At 40.1% G+C, this 18,703-nt stretch overlaps 1 protein-coding gene across 2 annotated transcripts in view; it reads right to left on the reverse strand.

Moving 5' to 3' along the window:
- Window positions 1-17,995, reverse strand: part of SGPP1 (sphingosine-1-phosphate phosphatase 1) — a 40,175-nt gene extending 22,180 nt beyond the window's left edge. The window contains exon 1 of one of the 2 annotated variants that reach the window (XM_014853725.3): window positions 17,120-17,995. In XM_014853725.3, coding sequence (XP_014709211.2) covers window positions 17,120-17,809 — 690 coding nt within the window. In that variant the 5' untranslated portion in view covers window positions 17,810-17,995. The remainder of the gene's footprint in view (window positions 1-17,119) is intronic. The other variant, XM_044773720.2, reaches the window with a different exon arrangement.
- Window positions 17,996-18,703: the final 708 nt, after the last annotated feature.

The raw sequence follows: 18,703 nt of genomic DNA on the forward strand, positions 1-18,703 counted from the left end.
TTCTACCAAACGGTTTTTTTCTTACCGATATGCTTTCCTTAACTCTTTATCACACATAATCAGAATTATTTTTTATATTATGGCATTTTCCGTTCACATTCATTGAAGTAAGTAAAAGAAGTCAATAGAATGATTTGCAATTAAAGCAACTACAAAAACTCTTTATAGAATCTAAAATTTTCAGAGTGACTTAAATACGGGAAAAATGCAGGCACTAGAAAAAAACTGTATTTTGAATTCAAGGAACAGTGTAAACAACAAATGACAAAGATAACACATTAATGATATATCTGCTTTGTTCTCACATACTGCTAGTGGAATGAAAACTGATGCACCTTTTCTGGAAAGTATTCTGTCAAAACATAAAAGAGCTCTAAAAGTCATTTACATTGACCCAATAATCTCTCCCCTAGAATTTTATAGTAACAACATAGAAATGTGGGCAAGGACTCATAAATAAAAATGCCTATCATAAAATTATATATACCACATGGGGGCTGGTCTGTTGGTGTAGTGGTTAAGTTCACACACTCCACTTCAGTGGCCCAAGGTTCATGGGTTTGGATCCCAGGTGTGCATCTACACAGTGCTCATCAAGCCATGCTGTGGCAGGGTCCCACATACAAAGTAGAGAAAGACTGTCATAGATGTTAGCTCAGCAACAATCTTCTTCAAGCAAAAAAAGGAGGAAGATGGGCAAGATGTTAGCTCAGGGACAATCTTCCTCATCGAAAAAAAAATGTATATATGTGTATATATATATACACACACACATACATATATACATACACCACAAAACAACGAATAAATCAATATTTATTGATTATATTTGGATTTTTGGAGCTACACAGACCTGGCTCTAGCCATTTACACTACATATATTTATTAGGACTCTAAAAAGGTGAATAACAGAAATCAACTAAAATTTGAGATTAAAAAAAAAGAGATGTATTATAAGGATACAGAGTATCTCACAGAACCCTAAGGCAGAAAGAGGCTGAGCTTAAAGAAGAAACTGGACTATAAACTCAACAGTCACAGGACCATCTCTTCACTTTACATATCTGCTTCATTCTTTTTCTGGAGACCAGCTTCTCTGCTCTTCAGTCCACACGGTAGATGAAAGTTTCTGAATTTACTTCTTCATTGAGGAAACCTGCCCAAACACAGTACCTGTTTTCAATTCCTGATGGACAAGATCATGTAGAGAAAATGCGGCTGCCTAAGACGAGGGAGCTTTTAGAGGGTTGCGGCTAGCAGACTTCCCATAAAGGGGACCACTTCCTCAGGTGTGGGGCCATGGGCTAGTTTTAATCTCTTTGCATTGCAGTGTCCTCATCTATAAATGGAGCTAATAATATCTACAGTAAGGAGAACCCTGTAGTATAAAAACTATTTTGCATGAATATGAAAATATTTCACTCATTAAGAACTTTTTCTAGGAATTTTTACTTCTAGGAAAATTTATGACACAATGTATTAGAGTTCTCCAGGGAAACACAACCAAGAGATGTATATATGTACATATAAAGAGAGGTTCAGGGGCTGGCCCAGTGGCACAGCAGTTAAGCTTGCACGTTCTGCTTCGGCAGCCTGGGGTTTGCTGGTTTAGATCCTGGTGTGGACCTATGCACCACTTGGCAAGCCATGCTGTGGTAGGCGTCCCACATATAAAGTAGAGGAAAACGGGCAGGGATGTTAGCTCAAGGCCAGTCTTCTTCAGCAAAAAGAGGAGGATTGGCAGCAGATGTTAGCTCAGGGCTAATCTTCCTCCAAAAAAAAAAAGAGAGAGATTCATTGTAAGGAACTGGTTTTATTATTGGATTTATTTTAAGGATGTTGAGGCTGACAAGCCCAATATCTGCATGTAGACCCGCAGGCTGGAGACCCTGTTGGAAGAGTTGATGTTGAAGCTCAAGTCCAAATGCAGTCTGCCAGAAGAATACCTTCTTCCTTGGGGGAGGACTACTTTTTTTCTCTTAAGGCCTTCAACTGATCAGATAAAGCTCCACCCACATTATGGAAGGTAACCTACTTAACTCAAAGTCTCCTCATTTAAATGTTGATGTCATCTAAAAAATACCTCTAAAGAAACGTCTAGAATACTATCCGACCAAAAATCTGGGTACCACGGCCTAGCCAAGTTGACACACAAAATTAACCACAATTTTAAATTTAAAATAAACATAAATTTAAATTTAAAATAACACATAATATTAAATAAAAAAAAGAAACTCCATGTACAATATGGTCCCAATTATTTTCAAATTGTAAGGAAATACAAAAAAAAAGTTAACACTAGCTTTTTCTATTCTTTTTAATTTCTAAGTCTTCTATAAGTTTCAGTACTTATCTTGCTTGTCCTCTTAGCAGCATTTAACAGTATTAACTATTTTCCTTTTCTAGAAACACCCTCTCTCTTTCACTTCTAGTTTCCCTTTATAGTATATTCTTTTTATGATATTCTCCAATCTATACCCCTCTCTTCTGCACGCATCCATACCTAGACCCAGCAGTGTGGCCCTGGAGACAGGCTCATACTTGTGATCCTGCTCTCTGACCACAGCTACTGGAGCAGGCGTGGACACTTGGCCCTGGGGAAGCAAATCTATTGGCTGGGCTTTTAACCAGTTAGATTCCTTTTTCCGATAGTAATTTGAAAGAAAGTCAGTCAGTCAGTCTCTGTGGTATGCTTGAATTTGGAAACGATATAGAACTAGGGGCAAGGCAGAGACACACAAGCCACAGTAGAGAGAGAGAGAAGCAGCAGAAATGAGAGTCCATGCAACCTCAAAGAAACAAAGATGGACAACGTGCCTTTAGTTCTGAGAGCCTTCCAGAGCCTGTCTCCACTCCCTCAGGAGGCCTCACAGCTCTCTCTTGTCCTTGACTTCCATGAGATACCTGCTCTAGTTTTCAAATAAATTTCCTTTTTTTTTTTTTTTTTGGCTTAAGCTAGTTCAAATGGGCTACTAGAACTCCCCCCAACCCTGGCCCCCCCTCGACACAGCCTTAGTCAGACAATCCCTGAGATAGCCTCTTACCTCTTAAATTGCTACTTGTCAGATTCTGTTTCAGGTTCTTTGTACTCTATCAATTCCTTAAATATTGATGTCTTTAAAGGTTTTTCCTAGCTCCTCTGTTCTTCTCACTGTGTGTACTCTCTCAAGGCAATATCATCCACTCTTATCACTGCATTCTGTATGTATATACTCATGTCACCAAACCTGTCCAGGTCTTTTATGTCTAGAACTGCCTCCCAGATAGTTCCAGATGGCTGTCTTACAGACACCTCAAACTCAACATACCTACAGAATTCATCTCCTCAGTGTTCCTGCTCTCCTGCTTCTTTCCCCAAATCTGACCTGCTTTCAATATTTTGTCTCTACAAATTAAACTACTATTTCTCAGCTTTCCAAATACAAAATCTGGGAATAATCTTTTACTCCTGTTTTTCCTCTTTACTGCCATACCCAATTAATCACCACATCATCTAAATTCTACCTCTTACTATCTCTCAAATTTATCCATTTCTCTCTCTTGCCACTAACACTATCTAGGTTAAGGGCCAGCAAGTTTTTCTGTAAAGAGCCAAACAGTAACCATCTTGGGCTATGTGGACTAAATCATCAAGGTCACAATTACTCAACTCTCCTGCTGCAGCACAAAAGCACCACAGACAATATATAAATGAATGAACGTGGCTGGGCTCCAATAAAGCTTTATGTACAGCCACTAAACTTTTGAGTTTCAAATAATTTACACATATCATAAAATATCATTCTTCTCTTGACTTTTTAAAATTATTTAGGGCCGGCCCCGTGGCCGAGTGGTTAAGTTCGCATGCTCCGCTTCAGCGGCCCAGGGTTTCACCAGTTCGGATCCCGGGCGCCGACATGGCACTGCTCATCAGGCCACGCTGAGGCAGCATCCCACATGCCACAACTAGAAGGACCCACAACTAAGAATATACAACTATGTACCGGGGGCCTTTGGGGAGAAAAATGAAAAACGAAAAAAAATTTTAAAAAAATAATAAATAAAATAAAATAATTTAAAAATGTAAAAACCATTCAAGGTTCAGAGGTCAAATAAAATCAGGCGGCAGGCCATTGTTTGCAGTCTCCTGATCTGGGTCCCCATCGTCTCTCCCTGCTTCCAATCGTGCTTCTCTCTAGCGCGTTTGCCATACTATAGACACAAGAGTCTTCCTAAAACATCAATCTAATTTCCTCAAGGAAATAAATCGTTTTGTTTTATTCACCCTGATATTTGTAGCGCTTATGGTATTGCCTAATATTTATTAGAAATGAAAAGATTATATCTGTGGGACTGAACGTCATTACCTTGATTAAAGCTTTTTAGCCAACAATAAAAAATGTATAATTGCAACAAAAGAAATATATCTATTATTCTTAGTTGATGTGATTTTCTCTATAGAGAACAGATGAGAATATATATCCAAATTATTGAATTAATGGAGAGTTGAGCAAGAGTGTTATATATGTAATTAATGCATAAAAATCAAGAGCACTTCTAGGGGACAGCCCAGTGGTGCAGAGGTTAAGTTCGTGTGTTCCACTTCGGCGGCCCAGGGTTCACCAGTTGGGATCCCAGGTCTGGACACGGCACTACTCATCAAGCCATGCTGTGGCAGGTGTCCCACATATAAAGTACAGGAAGACAGGCAGGGATGTTAGCTCAGGGCCAGTCTTCCTTAGCAAAAAGAGGAGGATTGGCAGCAGATGTTAGCTCAGGGCTAATCTTCCTCAAAAAAAAAAAAAAATCAAGTGCACTTTTATATTCCAGCCACAAAAAATCAGAATATTTGAATTTTAACAAGATATCATTTACAGCAGTAACAAAAAATATAAAGTAAAGCTAGAACAAATAAATCTAACAAAAGATATGGTTGACTTCTATGGAAAAAATTATAAAACTTCATTGAAATACATTTAGGAAAACCAAAATAAATAAGATTCACCATATCCACAGATAAAATGATTCAATATTGTAAGGCTATCAATTCTCTCCACATTATATATTCACTGCAATTTCAATAAAAGCGCAGATAGGGTTTTTTATGGCATTTAAAGAGCTGATTCTAAAATGTATATTGAAAGCAAACAGTCACGGGGCCAGCTCAGTGGCAGAGTGGTTGGGTTCGCATGCTCCTCTTCAGCAGCCCAGAGTATTGCTGGTTAAGATCCTGGGTGTGGACATGGCACCACTCATCAGGCCATGCTGAGGGGGCATCCCACACAGCACAACTAGGGACACTCACAACTAGAATATACAACTACGTACTGGGGGGCTTTGGGGAGAAAAGGAGGAAAAGAAAAGATTGGCAACAGATGTTAGCTCAGGTGCCACTCTAAAAAAAAAGGAAGCAAATAGTCAAAAACAGCCAAGACAATCTTGAATATTGTAGAGAACTTTCATAAACAGATATCAAGACTTACTCTAAAGCAATTAAGATAATGATATTATCTTATTATATTGATATTATATTGATAATATTATAATGATAAGTGGCATTACAGATAACTGGAAAAAAAAGGATAAACTATTCAAAAACGGTACTAGGTCAATTAATTATCTATTTCAAAAAAATTACATCAGATCCATACTTCACAACATATACAAAACCAACTGAAGGTGGATTAAAGACTTTAATTTGCAAGTACATTTATCTTTCCAATAAAAAAATAGCAAAAGAATTTTTCTTTTAGAACTAAAAATCTAAAGTACATATAGAAAAATAAACATGTAAAAACAGCAAGAATAATTCTGAAAAAATATTGCATTTGTAAAGCTACAATAAATATAATAGTAGAGAACTGGCACACAAATATCACATATATCAATTTTAAATAAAAAATATGGATATATACTTAGTATATGATAAAAGTGACAGTTCAAGTCAGTAGGGAAAAAAGGATTATTCCATAAAGACACTGTTGGGAAATATGAAGTTGTTTTCCTTCCTCAAAGCAAGAGATGGTTCAAAAATTTAAGCATAAAAAATAAATCATAAAGTACTAAAAGAAACCATGGTAGAAGGTGATTCTAAATATTTCATGAAACCCAAAAACCATGAAATAAGAGATTGATACATAAAAAGGAAAAACTTCTGCTTGGAAAAAACCCACAAAGTCAGAAGAGAGGTAACAATTTAGGAAAATATATTTCCAAATCACACCACAGACAAAAGGCTAATTCTACCACAATATAAAGCGCTTCAAAAACCAATAAATTGCTCAAGAGAAACAAAAACATACATGTCCATACACTTATATGAAAATATCCATAGCAACATTATTCAAAATAACCAAAAAGTGAACCCAAATATCCATCAGCAGATGAAAGAATAAAGAAAATGCAGTATATCCATCCAAGGAAATATTACTCAGCAATAAAAAAGAATGAGGTATTGACACATGCTATAATATGGATGAACTGTGAAACATAACGCTAAGTGAAAGAAGCCAGTTACAACAGACTACATATTGTATGCTTCCATTTATATGAAAAGTCCACAGTAGGCAAATCTATAGAGATACAAACTGGATTTCTTACCTAGGGATTGAGGGGGGATGCAAAGTGATTACTATAGGTATGGGATTTCTTGTGGGGGTGAGGAAAATGTTCTAAAGTTGACTGTGGTGATGGCTGCACAATTCTATGAATATACTGAAAGCCACTGAATTGTATATTTTAAATGGATGAATTGTATGGTATATGAATTACATCTCAATAGCTGTTATATATTAAAAAACAAAAAACATAAGTGGAGGTGAGAAGATTTCTGCATCGGCTCATAAAGGATTAACTGTTTTAAGAATAGCCATTCTACTGTAAACAACCAGAAAACTAGACAAGCTACATGAACAACTGTCTTCAGACACCGGAAAACAAGCAGCACAGGGCTGTGATTCATGAGAAGAGGGAAACAAATGAGATAAGCCCTAGCTTGCTGCTGGAGGCAGTTTCCAGGCTGCAGCATGGGAGGAGAAACCAAAACAAAGTCCAGCAGTCTCACTAAGTTAAGGCGAGAGAGAATGAAGCTCCCAGAGGCCAAAGCAGCTATCAGTTGTGGGACAGAGTACTGGAGAGAGCAATCTGCAAAGAGAATGAGCCCTGGAGGTCTGTAGAGGGGTCTCTGCAAATCTTTGGCTGAGTCCAAATCTGTGCATGCATGGGGCGAAAGTCCACCAGGCTGGGGAAAAACAACCAAAAAGTAGTAGGCCAAACCATTCTCCAAGCTCACGTAGGCCTGGAATCGTTTTTCCACAAGCAGAGTGCTGAGGGCATTGGCTAGAGTCTTTAGAAGGTTACCACCTTAGTAGTGAGGCTGTTAGCTCCAGACTGTGGTTATTCTGGACCCATCCTAAGCCTAAAAAGATTAAACTGACAAGCAATTTAACCGGACACCAGAACAAAGTCCAACAGTACTTAAAGGAATACAACAAAATCTAAAACTCCATAAAAATTACCAAGGAAAGAAGCAGGAGAATACGATCCATAATCAGGAGAAATATTAGAATCACACAAAGACAACAGAGATGATGGGAATAAGGACCTTGAAATAGCTATTAAAATCTTATAAACATATTCAAGGATGTAAAGTAAAACAGAAATATGACGAGTGGAGAAATGTTAGAGTAAAAAGAGACCCAATTAGAACTTGTAGCTATAAAACACACAGTATATGAAATTATATTCCATCCTACTTGATGAGTTTACCCAAAAATTAGACATTGCAGAAGAAAAGATCAGTAAACTTGAAGTCATAGCAACAGAAACTATCCAAATTGAAGCACAGAGAGCAAAAACACTGCCATCATCATCATCATCATCATCATCACCATCAGAGTATCAGTGATCTGTGAGTGACCAAGATTAAACAGTCTAATTCCAACACAGGAGATTGAAGCTCCAGAAAGAGAGGGTGTGGGAGAAGAGGGGGAAAAAATACTTCTAGAAATAAGGCTGGAACATTATACAAAAATAATAAGAATGTGTTGTGAGTTTTATCACATATGTACATCTAAAATGTATGACAACAATAATACAAAAGAGGGGAGAGGGAAAAATGGAAGTATACTGTTGCAAGGGTCTTATGTTATACCTGAAGTGGTATAACATTTGAAGGTAGAGCAATTACTAGGAAACAAAACAAGGGGCTGGCCCAGTGGTGTAGTGCTTAAGTCTGGTGTGCTCTGCTTTGGCGGCCTGGGTTCACAGGTTTGGATGCCATGTGTGGCCATACACCACTCATGGTAGCCATGCTGTGGCAGCAACCCGTACACAAAATAGAGGAAGGCTGACACAGATGTTAGCTCAGGGCTAACCTTCATCAGGCAAACAGAGAGGAAGATGGGTAAAAGATGTTAGCTTAGAGCAAATCTTCCTCACACACACAAAAAGAGAAAAGCTTCAATAAAAACAAAACCAAAACAGTTACAGTTAAAAAAAAATTAGTAAGTAAAATACTCCAAATATAACAGAAAAAAATAGAGACAGGCTTTGAATAGGCAGTACTGGAATGACCAACTTATTAAATAAACTATGCTATACTAATATATTGGAACATCATGCAGATATGAAAAACTTAGATAGCTCTCTCTACATATAATATGGAAGTGCTAATATGGAGAGGCAATATAAAACAGTAGTATACAGTAATGTCATTTTGCAGCCAAACTGCTTGGGTTTGAAACTAGGCTGTTACGTACCTGCTGAGTCATCTTGGGCAAGTTTCTTAACCTCTCTCTGCCTCAGTTTATTCTTATGCAAACCAGTGTTAATATTTATAGGATTTTATGGGGATTAAAAGAGTTAAGTCATACAAAGGAGCCAAGAACATACAATGGAGAGAGTCTCTTCAATAAATGGTATTGGGAAAACTGGACAGCCACGTGCAAATGAATGAAACTAGACCACTATCTTATACCACATACAAAAATTAACTCAAAATGGATTAAAGATTTGAATGTAAGACCTGAAACCATAAAACTCCTAGAAGAAAACACAGGCAGTACGCTCTTTGACACTGATCTTAGCAACATCTTTTTGGGTGTCTCCCCTCAGGCAAGGGAAACAAATGAGACTACATCAAACTAAAAAGCTTCTGCACAGCAAAGAAAACCATCAACAAAATGAAGAGCAATCTACGAAATGAGAGAAGATATTTGCAAGTCATATAGCAGATAAGGGGTTACTATCCAAAATACATAAAGTACTCATACAATGTAACAACAACAAAAAACCAAACAATCCTGTGGCTGGCCACAAGGCCGAGTGGTTAAGTTCGCGAGCTCCGCTTCAGCGGCCCAGGGTTTCGCCAGTTTGGATCCTGGGCGTGGACATGGCGCCACTCATCAGGCCATGTTGAGGCGGCATCCCACATGCCACAACTAGAAGGACCCACAACTAAAAAATATACAACTATGTACTGGGGGTATTGGGGAAGAAAAAGCAAAAAAAAAAAAAAAAAAAAGACTGGAAACAGTTGTTAGCTCAGGTGCCAATCTTAATTTTAAAAAATCCCATTAAAAATTAGTAGAGGATCTGCACAGATATTTTTCCAAAGGAGACATACAGATGGCCCATAGGCACGTGAAAAGATCTTCAACATCACTAATTATTAGTGAAATGCAAATCAAAACCACAATGAGACACTTCATGCCAGAATGGCTACTATCATAAAGACAAGAAATAACAAGTGGTGGAGAGGATATAGAGAAAAGCGAACACTCATATCCTGTTGGTGGGAATGTAAATATGGAAAATAGTATGGAGATTTCTCAAAAATTGCAAACAGAACTACCATATGATCCAGCTATTCCACTTACTTATCCACAGAATATGAAAACACTAATTTGAAAAGATACAGGCACCACTATGTTCACTGCAGTATTATTCACAACAGCCAAGATATGGAAACAACCCAAGTGCCCATCGATGGGTGAATGGATAAAGAAGATGTAGTATATATACACAAAAGATTACTACTCAGCCACAAAAAAGATGAAATCCTGCCATTTGCAACAACACAGATGGACCTTGAGGGTATTATGCTCAGTGAAATAAATCAGACAAAGAAAAATACTATGTGATTTCACTCCTATATGGAATATAAAAAAACCCAAAATAAATGAACAAACAAAACAAAAACACGCACATAGATACAGAGAACAGATTGGTGGTTACCAGAGGGGAAGGTTGGGAGGGTGAAATAGGTAAAGGGGGTCAACTGTATGGTGATGGATGGAAACCAGATTTTGGTGATGAACACACTGTAGTGTATACAGAAGTCAAATTATAATGTACACATGAAATTTATGTAATGTTATCAACCAACGTTAGCTCAATAAAAAAAAGACACTGGTTAAATTATGGCACATTCGCACAATGGTAAAAAGAATGGGAGGCTCTTTAAGGCACTGATACAGAGAGATCTCCAGAATATACTGTTAGGTGAAAAAAGCAAGGTGCAGAACTGTGTGCATAACATGCTGCCACTTGTTCTGTTTTGCCTTTTTTTTTTTTTTAAAGATTTTATTTTTTTCCTTTTTCTCCCCTAAGCCCCCCCGTACATAGTTGTATATTCTTCGTGTGGGTCCTTACCTAGTTGTATATTCTTCGTTGTGGGTCCTTCTAGTTGTGGTATGTGGGACGCTGCCTCAGCGTGGTTTGATGAGCAGTGCCATGCCTGCGCCCAGGATTTGAACCAACGAAACACTGGGCCGCCTGCAGCAGAGTGCACAAACTTAACCACTCGGCCAAGGGGCCAGCCCCTGTTTTGCCTTGTTTTAATTGAGGCAACAGTGGTTTATAACACTATATAAATTTCAGATGTATATCACTATATTTTGATTTCTGTGTAGACTACATCATGTTCACCACCCAAAGATTAATTACGATCCGTCACATGTGCCCTATCACCCCTTCTGCCCACCTCTCTCCCCGCTTCCTCTCTGGTAACCACCAATCTAATCTCTGTATCTATGTGCTTGTTTGTTGTTGTAGTTGCTGTTGTTGCTTTTTGTTGAGGAAGATTAGCCCTGAGCTAACATCTGTGCCAATCTTCCTCTACTTTACATGTCAGTCGCTGCCACAGCATGGTTGGCACATGGTCTAGGTACACGCCCAGGATCCAAACCTGCAAACCTGGGCAGCCACAGTGGTGTGCAGTGAACTTTTAACCACTACGCCACAGGACTAGGGCCCTGTTGTTGTTTTTTATCTTCCAGAGATGAGTGAAATCATACAGTATTTGGCTTGGCTTTCTCCATCTGACTTACTTTGCTTAGCATAATGCTCTCATGGTCCATCTACGTTGTCACAAGTGGCAAGATTTCATCTTTTTTATGGCCGAGTAGTATTCCATTGTGTATATATACCACATCTTCTGTATCCATTCATCTGTTAATGAACACTTGGGTTGCTTCCAAGTCTTGGCTACTGAGAATAATGCTGTAATGAACATAGGAGTGCAAATCTTTTTCAATTAGTGTGTTTTCGTGTTCTTTGGATAAATACCCAGAAGTGAAATAGTTGGATCATACGGTAGTTCTATTCTTACTTTTTTGAGGACTCTCCATACTATTTTCCATAGTGTCTGTAACAGTTTACATCCCCAGCAGCAGCGTATGAGGGTTCCCTTTTCTCCATATCCTCTCCAACACTTGTTATTTCTTGTCTTTTTCTTTTTTTTTTTTTGCTGAGGAAGATTCACCCTGAGCTAACATCTGTTGCCAATCTTCCTCTATTTTTTGTATGTGGGCCACCACCACAGCATAGCCACTGATGAGTGGTATAGGTCCATGCCTGGGAACCAAACTGGGGCTGCCAAAGCAGAGCACGCCAAACTTGACCATCAGGCCACCAGGGCTGGCCCTATTTCTTGTCTTTTTAATAACAGTCATTCCGATAGGCATGAGGTGATATCTCATTGTAGTTTTGATGTTCATTTCCCTAATAATTAGTGATCCTGAAAATGTCTTTCCATGTGCCTGTTTGCCATCTGTATATCTTCTTTGGAAAAATGTCTGCTCAGATCCTTTGCCCACTTTTTTTTTTTTTTAAACAAAGATTGGCCCTGAGCTAACATCTGTGCCAATCTTCCTCTTTTTTTTTCACTTGGGGAAGATTGTTGCTGAGCTAACATCTGTGCCAGTCTTCCTCTATTTTATGTGGGATACTGCCACAGCATAGCTTGAATAATGGTGCTAGGTCTGTGCCCGGGATCCGAACCTGCAAACTCCGCTTTGCCCTCTTTTTAATTGAGTTCGGCTTTTTTGTTGTTGACTTATGTGAGTTCTTTATATATTTGGATATTAACCCCTTATCAGACATATGATTTGCACCTGAAACCATAAAACTCCTAGAAGAAAACATAAGCAGTAAGTTCATCCACATAGGTCTTAGCAGTATCTTTTTGAATATCATATCTCCCCAGGCAAGGAAACAAAAGAAAAAATAAACAAACAGTTCACCAAACTAAAAAGCTTCTGCACAGCAAGGAAACCATCAAAAAAAGGAAAAGACAACCTAACAATTGGGAGAAGATATTTGTTTTTTTTTTTAAGATAAAAAGAGACTATGTAGAGATAAAGTATTTGCTGAGGTTTGTATTTGCATAAAATGTCTCTGGAAGCAGAGCTTCTCACACTTTAATGTGTATTTGAATCCCCTGGAAATGTGTTAAAATGTAGATCCTGATGCCAGCCCTGCGTTTCTAACTCCCAGCGCATTGTGATGCTTCTGATCCAGACTGCACTTTGAGAGCAGGACTTGGACACACACATGTACGCGCAAAATGTCCCCTGGGTAACTGGTGGACAGGGATGGGAGCGAAACTTTACTATATCCCTTTTTGTACCTTTGAATTTTGAACCATGTGGATGTATTATTTAGTAAAACAAAACAAAAAAGAGTTAAGTCATGTAAGGCGTTTAAAACTATCTCAAACACAAAATTAGTATTCATTAATTGTTGGGTAAAAGAAAAGGACAATCTTCACAATATATTTCTAAGTGAAAAACACAAAGTTCAGACAGTATAACGCCTTACCATTTGTGTGAAAAGTAAACTATATAAATATATATCTACAAAAGTAAAGATTATCTCTAGAAACCTAAACAAGAAACTTCTAACAATAAAGCCTTCTGTGAAAAGAGACCCTGGTAGCTGTGGAACAGAAAAAGAAGAGAAATGTACTCTCCTCTTCATATTTTTCTGTAAATACTGAATTTTCTACAATGTATTACCTATTCAAATAAATAAATAAAATTAACTTTAAATCAAGAATAATAAGCACTTATAAAATCAGGAAAAAGTGCATTTCAAACACAAGTATCATGCTAGATAAAAAGAGATCAACTAGCAAACCAATTTAATTTTCTAATAAACTGTGTTTCTTCCCAGAATTACCACAGCGATCAGTTTCCCTTGGCTCCTGAAGCCTTTTCTAGTCTTCATCATCTGCGACCTACTTTTGTAACTGACTTCTTGCCTTTCTTCTTTTTAATTTTTCATAATCTCACAGACACCTTCCTTTATTATCTACAACAAACTATATTTTCATAGAATATCTTATATGCTTTTCTTTTCCAAAGCTCTTAGTAAGTTTATTGAGGTTTTTATTTATATTAGGAGGACAGGAAAAGGAAGGGTGATCAAATCGGCATTTGATTTCAGTCAACAACTTCATATAGGTTTAAAACAAATATTTGTGGATAATGCATAAAAGTTATTTTTGTATTTTAAGAACACAATCATATCTATTTCAAAAATATCTATTACTACAAAGATTCTTTAAAAATCAGAAAGTGTGATTTGAAAAGACTTTTCTGTGTAAGCTCTGGAGTCTGTTTAAATCCAGCCTCTGCCACTTACTGGCTGTGTCGCTTTGAGTAAATTACTTCCCCCTCTATCTCAGTTCCCTAATCTGTAAACTTGTATTAATAGCAGGACCAAACATTAGGATATTATAAGTGTAGACTAAATGCAGTAATAGACTTTTTTTTAAATGTCTTAATATTTAAAAATTAAAAAATTAAGAATTTTTATTTCTGGAAAGAACATGCAAACATAAATACAAAAGAAGTGCTTTCGTTTTTATTTTATTCTTCAGAGGACTATGTTCTTAGTATCTGATGCTCCTTATTTCTTATTTTTCCCCAATTCAGGCTACAAAAAACTCCAACGAATAATATGAGAGCAATAATCATTATCCTGGCCAATGGAGTCTTAAGTTATTTAATACCCGGAGAAATGCCATAACACTTTCTTTCTTGTATTACCATAAAATAAAATTAAAAAATTCTCCCAGTATCAAATAACTACTTGAAGCCATACTGTTTCAATCTCCAATTTTGTATTATAATATGCCTTAAAAAGATTTGAAGACTGGAAATGCAAAAGAGCTGAGATAGCAATGCTGGAGAAATATAAAACATATACTGAGGATCAAAAGTTAACTTTACTGGAAGAGGTTGAAGAAAGTATATTTTTTTCCTCAAAAATCTTTGGGGAACTTAGTAAAATGCAATGCCCCTCACTTATCTAATGGATCACAACCTCTGGGAGTAAGGTGGAGAAATCTGCACTTTAACAAGCCCGCAAGTAATTTGTTTTCTACTGTCATTTTAAGAACAAGTGAGGAAAAATGAAACGGAAAGGATTAACTTCTGTTTCACCCTGTAGGAGGTGCATCTTGAGCGGATTTCAAGTAGGTACATTAAGTGGCAGAGGGATGAAGCAGCTATTACAAACCAAAGGAATGGTATGTGAGATAACTCAGTTTTCAGACATGTTTCAGCACCCTAGGCATGTAGAAGTGACCGCACCTGTCCTGATTAAACAGTAGGAGCATAGCAGATGGACAGCACAGTTAACTAAAACTGTTAGTAATTAGAAAAACATCACGCTTTCATTGTGTAATTCTTATCCCAGTTTCCAATATACATATTTTTTCATTACCCACACTGGAAACATAGCCTCCAAAGTACTACAATGCTAATGGACAGAGAAGAGGACCAAAACAACTCGAGCAAAAGGTACTTCTTCTGTTTTCCACTCATAACAAGAATTAAAAAAAGTAAAAAGGTAAAAAAGTCATTTTGGTTTTTCGTACTGGGTTATTATAGTCAAACATTTATAAACAAAGAACTTTCATATAAGGGAGCCCTTCTTTCAAAACAGCTAACTAAAAGGTAAGTAATTATTCAAATTTAGAAGTTTATTCAAATTTGGAGTGAAAAAACATAAAATAAATTTAATCTAATTTTACATTAATTCTAATGTAAATGGTCAGTTTCCATATCTGTAAAATGACAGTTTGAGATTAGGTGATTTCTAAAGTCCTGTCTAGCTCAAATTCTAAAATTCTATGATATACAAAATTCCACAAACCTTGAATTAAATAAACTGAGTTGTTCAGAAACTATAGTTAAGCTTATTCTGATAATTCAAATAACCCTGAAACGTTAGAATACTGATAGCTGCATCCCCTATAAGAGTCCAGCAGTGCTATTCTGACTTCCTGTTAGCATGTGTTCTGAATGAATGATGAGCAAAAAATAACTATTTTCTCCCACTTGGACTGCTAATATTAACAGCAAACATAGCCACTCACTGAGGAGGAGTTACAAAAGGGCCTACCGTCACAGAATCCTGAAGGTCTCACGAAAATCAGAGAAACATCATTAGCTAACCAGTAAATATCATGCCAAACATAAGTCAGTGACAACCTCAAATTCTGAACTATTTAGATTAAATAAAATTTGAGACATTTATCCATTATGCAAAACAGGCAGCACTACTTTACAATCTGAATATCGCTGTATATTCCTTTGGTTAAACAGGAAAAAAAAAAACTGTCCGCAGTACTCTTCCCTCGTAATTCTGCCCTTCTTACTGTGCACATTACATATTTTCCATGTTACTCCTAAGAGAGATGCACTGCACAGAAGTGTCTGTGGGGACAAGAGTTCATCCATACTGAAATTAAATCTGCGATAAGTAAGCTCATCATAACGGAGTTTTACACAGAATGTGCATTTCTCAATGTAAGACGATTTTGTGCTGTACCAGAAAAAAACCGGAGCAAGTCTGATTTCTTAGATTCTCCATAATTATTACCTTTATTCTTAAATTAAGGGATTGATTTGCAGGATGAACAAATCTCCCCATAACTTAAAAGACAGCAGTCTAAGAATAAATTTTGCTTCCATATGAAAGAGAATTAGTTTGTAAACCCAGGTGACACTTACGGACCATGAAACATCGAAAAGGGGGAGGCCAAAAGAAGTAGGCAAAATATAAGACGTTTACCACTAAAATCTCACTCCTGAGTGTCAGGGTCATTCTGCTGTCATACTTACCATTTTTACAAACCCACTAGTCTGACCAAGAACCCTAATTTTAAAACCATGCATTTTTAAAGCTAATGCAAGAATAATGCTGTAGAGCTCAACAACTGATACTACAGATCAGTGATCCAGAAGATAACTGTGTCTATCAGCAAATTAGCAACCACATCCCTTAAAAACAACTCAGGCTGTGCTCCATTAACTTCTATCAAGGGTGGCTTTCCTGTAAAATTCATTACTTCATTGCCTGGAACGATTACGTTCGTTCTGGAACCACACTACACTTTCATCAACAGTGTCTCAGAGTAAAGCTAATGACTGCACCTACTCCTGAAACAGAATGTCTGGGGGGTAAGGTCAAAATGGGTCTTAGTTCCGGACAATGATCATAAAGACCCTGTAATTAGTCACAATTATATTCTGTGCATCACAAGAATGAAAACTGTTGAAAAACTCAACCGAAGCCCCAAGATCACGTATTCCTCCAAGAAGAGTGTTTCCTTCGGGTTCTAAGGAAGGCAGCACTACTAAAATATAGTGTGAGGGCAAACTCTCTAGGTTTTTCCGATCTTTTTTTTTTTTTTAATTTTTTAAAAACCTAGAGCGGGCCTGCTGGCAGGCATCGTGAAAGCCTCCGGAAAAGGAGGTTCGGGAGGGGAACGGCCAAATTCAAACAACTGTGAAGCGCGAGTCCGCGGACTGCGCCGGGCTGAGCCGGCCGAGGGAGGGCACCTCACCTGCCAGCGGCCGTAGGTGAGCAGGACCATGGCGATGGGGATGGCGGTGCCCGACATGGCGTGGGTGGACGGCATGCTGTACTCGGAGTTGTAGAAGACCTCCAACTTGACCACGGGCGGGGAGGCGGGCCGCGGCCAGCGGATGATGTCCTTGGTGCACTGGCCCAGGTACATGACCAGCACCCAGATGACCACGAGCCTCCGGCCCACCAGGGCGTCGAGGTTCCAGATCCAGAAGGGGAAGAAGAGGATGTAAAAGAGTTCGTTGCCCAGCTCGGTGCCCAGGCAGAACAGGTAGTAGAGCGGCCAGTTGCTCACGTGGGCCAGCTCGCCCTCCTCGCCCGTCAGCGAGTTGCGGCGCAGGCCGGCCGCGCGCCGCGCCGGGGCCGGGCCCAGCTCGCTCGCCAGCGCGTTCCGCACGCCGTTGGGGGCGCCGCGGTCGCCCGGCTTGGCGGGGCACTGATTGCGGTCGCTCCCGGGCGGCTGGGGGCCTCCGGGCGCCCCCGGCTGCCGTTCCCGACGCCGGGCGTCTCCGGCGAGGGGCGCCTCCGCCTCCTCCTCAGCAGCGCTCGGGCCGGCGGCGGGGCGGCTCGGCGGCGCTTCGACCCCGCACAGCCGCTGGAAACGGGCCACTTTCTGCGGTTCCTGCAGACAGACGGCCAGCTGGGCCAGGCGCTGCCTCAGCGACATGATAACGGGACCGCGCGGCCCGCGGACCGGACGACGGCGGCGGGAGGGCGGGCCGGCTTCGAACCGGCCCCGCGCGCCCGGCCGGCGGCACCAGCAGCAGCAGCAGCGGCAGCAGTGGCGCCTCCTCGACGCGCTCGGCTCCGCGGGGTGACGGCGCCACAGGCCGCCGCGAGCCCCCGCCCGGCGCCCCTCCCTCGCCGCGCGCGCACGCCGCCCGCAGCCTCCACGCGCCGGCGCGCCCCGCGCCCCGCCCCCACGGCCGCCCGGGAGGGGCCCGCCCCGCGCCTGCCCTCCGGCGGGGCCGGGCGCGCGGGCTCGGCGGGCGGCTGCCGGGGGCTCGCCTGTCTGCGTGCGCAGCAGGCGTCGCGGGCCCGCGGGCGGGACGGTGCGCGCCCGGGCTCCCCAGCTTCAGCCCTCGTTCCCTGCAGGCTGATGTTGCCGGCTCCCGTCTGCCGACCGTTGCCTCGGAGAGGCCACGGTCCTGGGGCCAGCTTCCGCGGTGCCAGCGGCCCAGCACCCGCCCGTCTTCCTGGCCTAGATTCAAATGGTGAATGGTGAAGGCAGGCGAAGTCACCACCGTGCGCCCCAATCTTTCCCCTCAAATAATCACAAGTAATGAAAGAGCCGTCTCCGACGGTTGATGTCCTGAAAGGCAGGTGCCAATTCACCAGTGGTGGCAACACCAGATGTAGATCTGAGGACAATACTGTGTCATTGATCAAATATTTTGGTGTAAGTTAAGAGATCACAGTTATTCTTGTGTGTGTGTGTGTGTGTGTGTGTGAGAAAGATTAGGCCTCAGCTAACATCTGTTGCCAACCTTCCTTTTTTTGCCTGAGGAAGACTGTTGCTGAGCTAACATCTGTGCCCATATTCCTCTATGTTATGTGGGAT

Source organism: Equus asinus, chromosome 7, assembly GCF_041296235.1.
Source record: "Equus asinus isolate D_3611 breed Donkey chromosome 7, EquAss-T2T_v2, whole genome shotgun sequence".
NCBI classification, from domain to species: domain Eukaryota; kingdom Metazoa; phylum Chordata; class Mammalia; order Perissodactyla; family Equidae; genus Equus; species Equus asinus.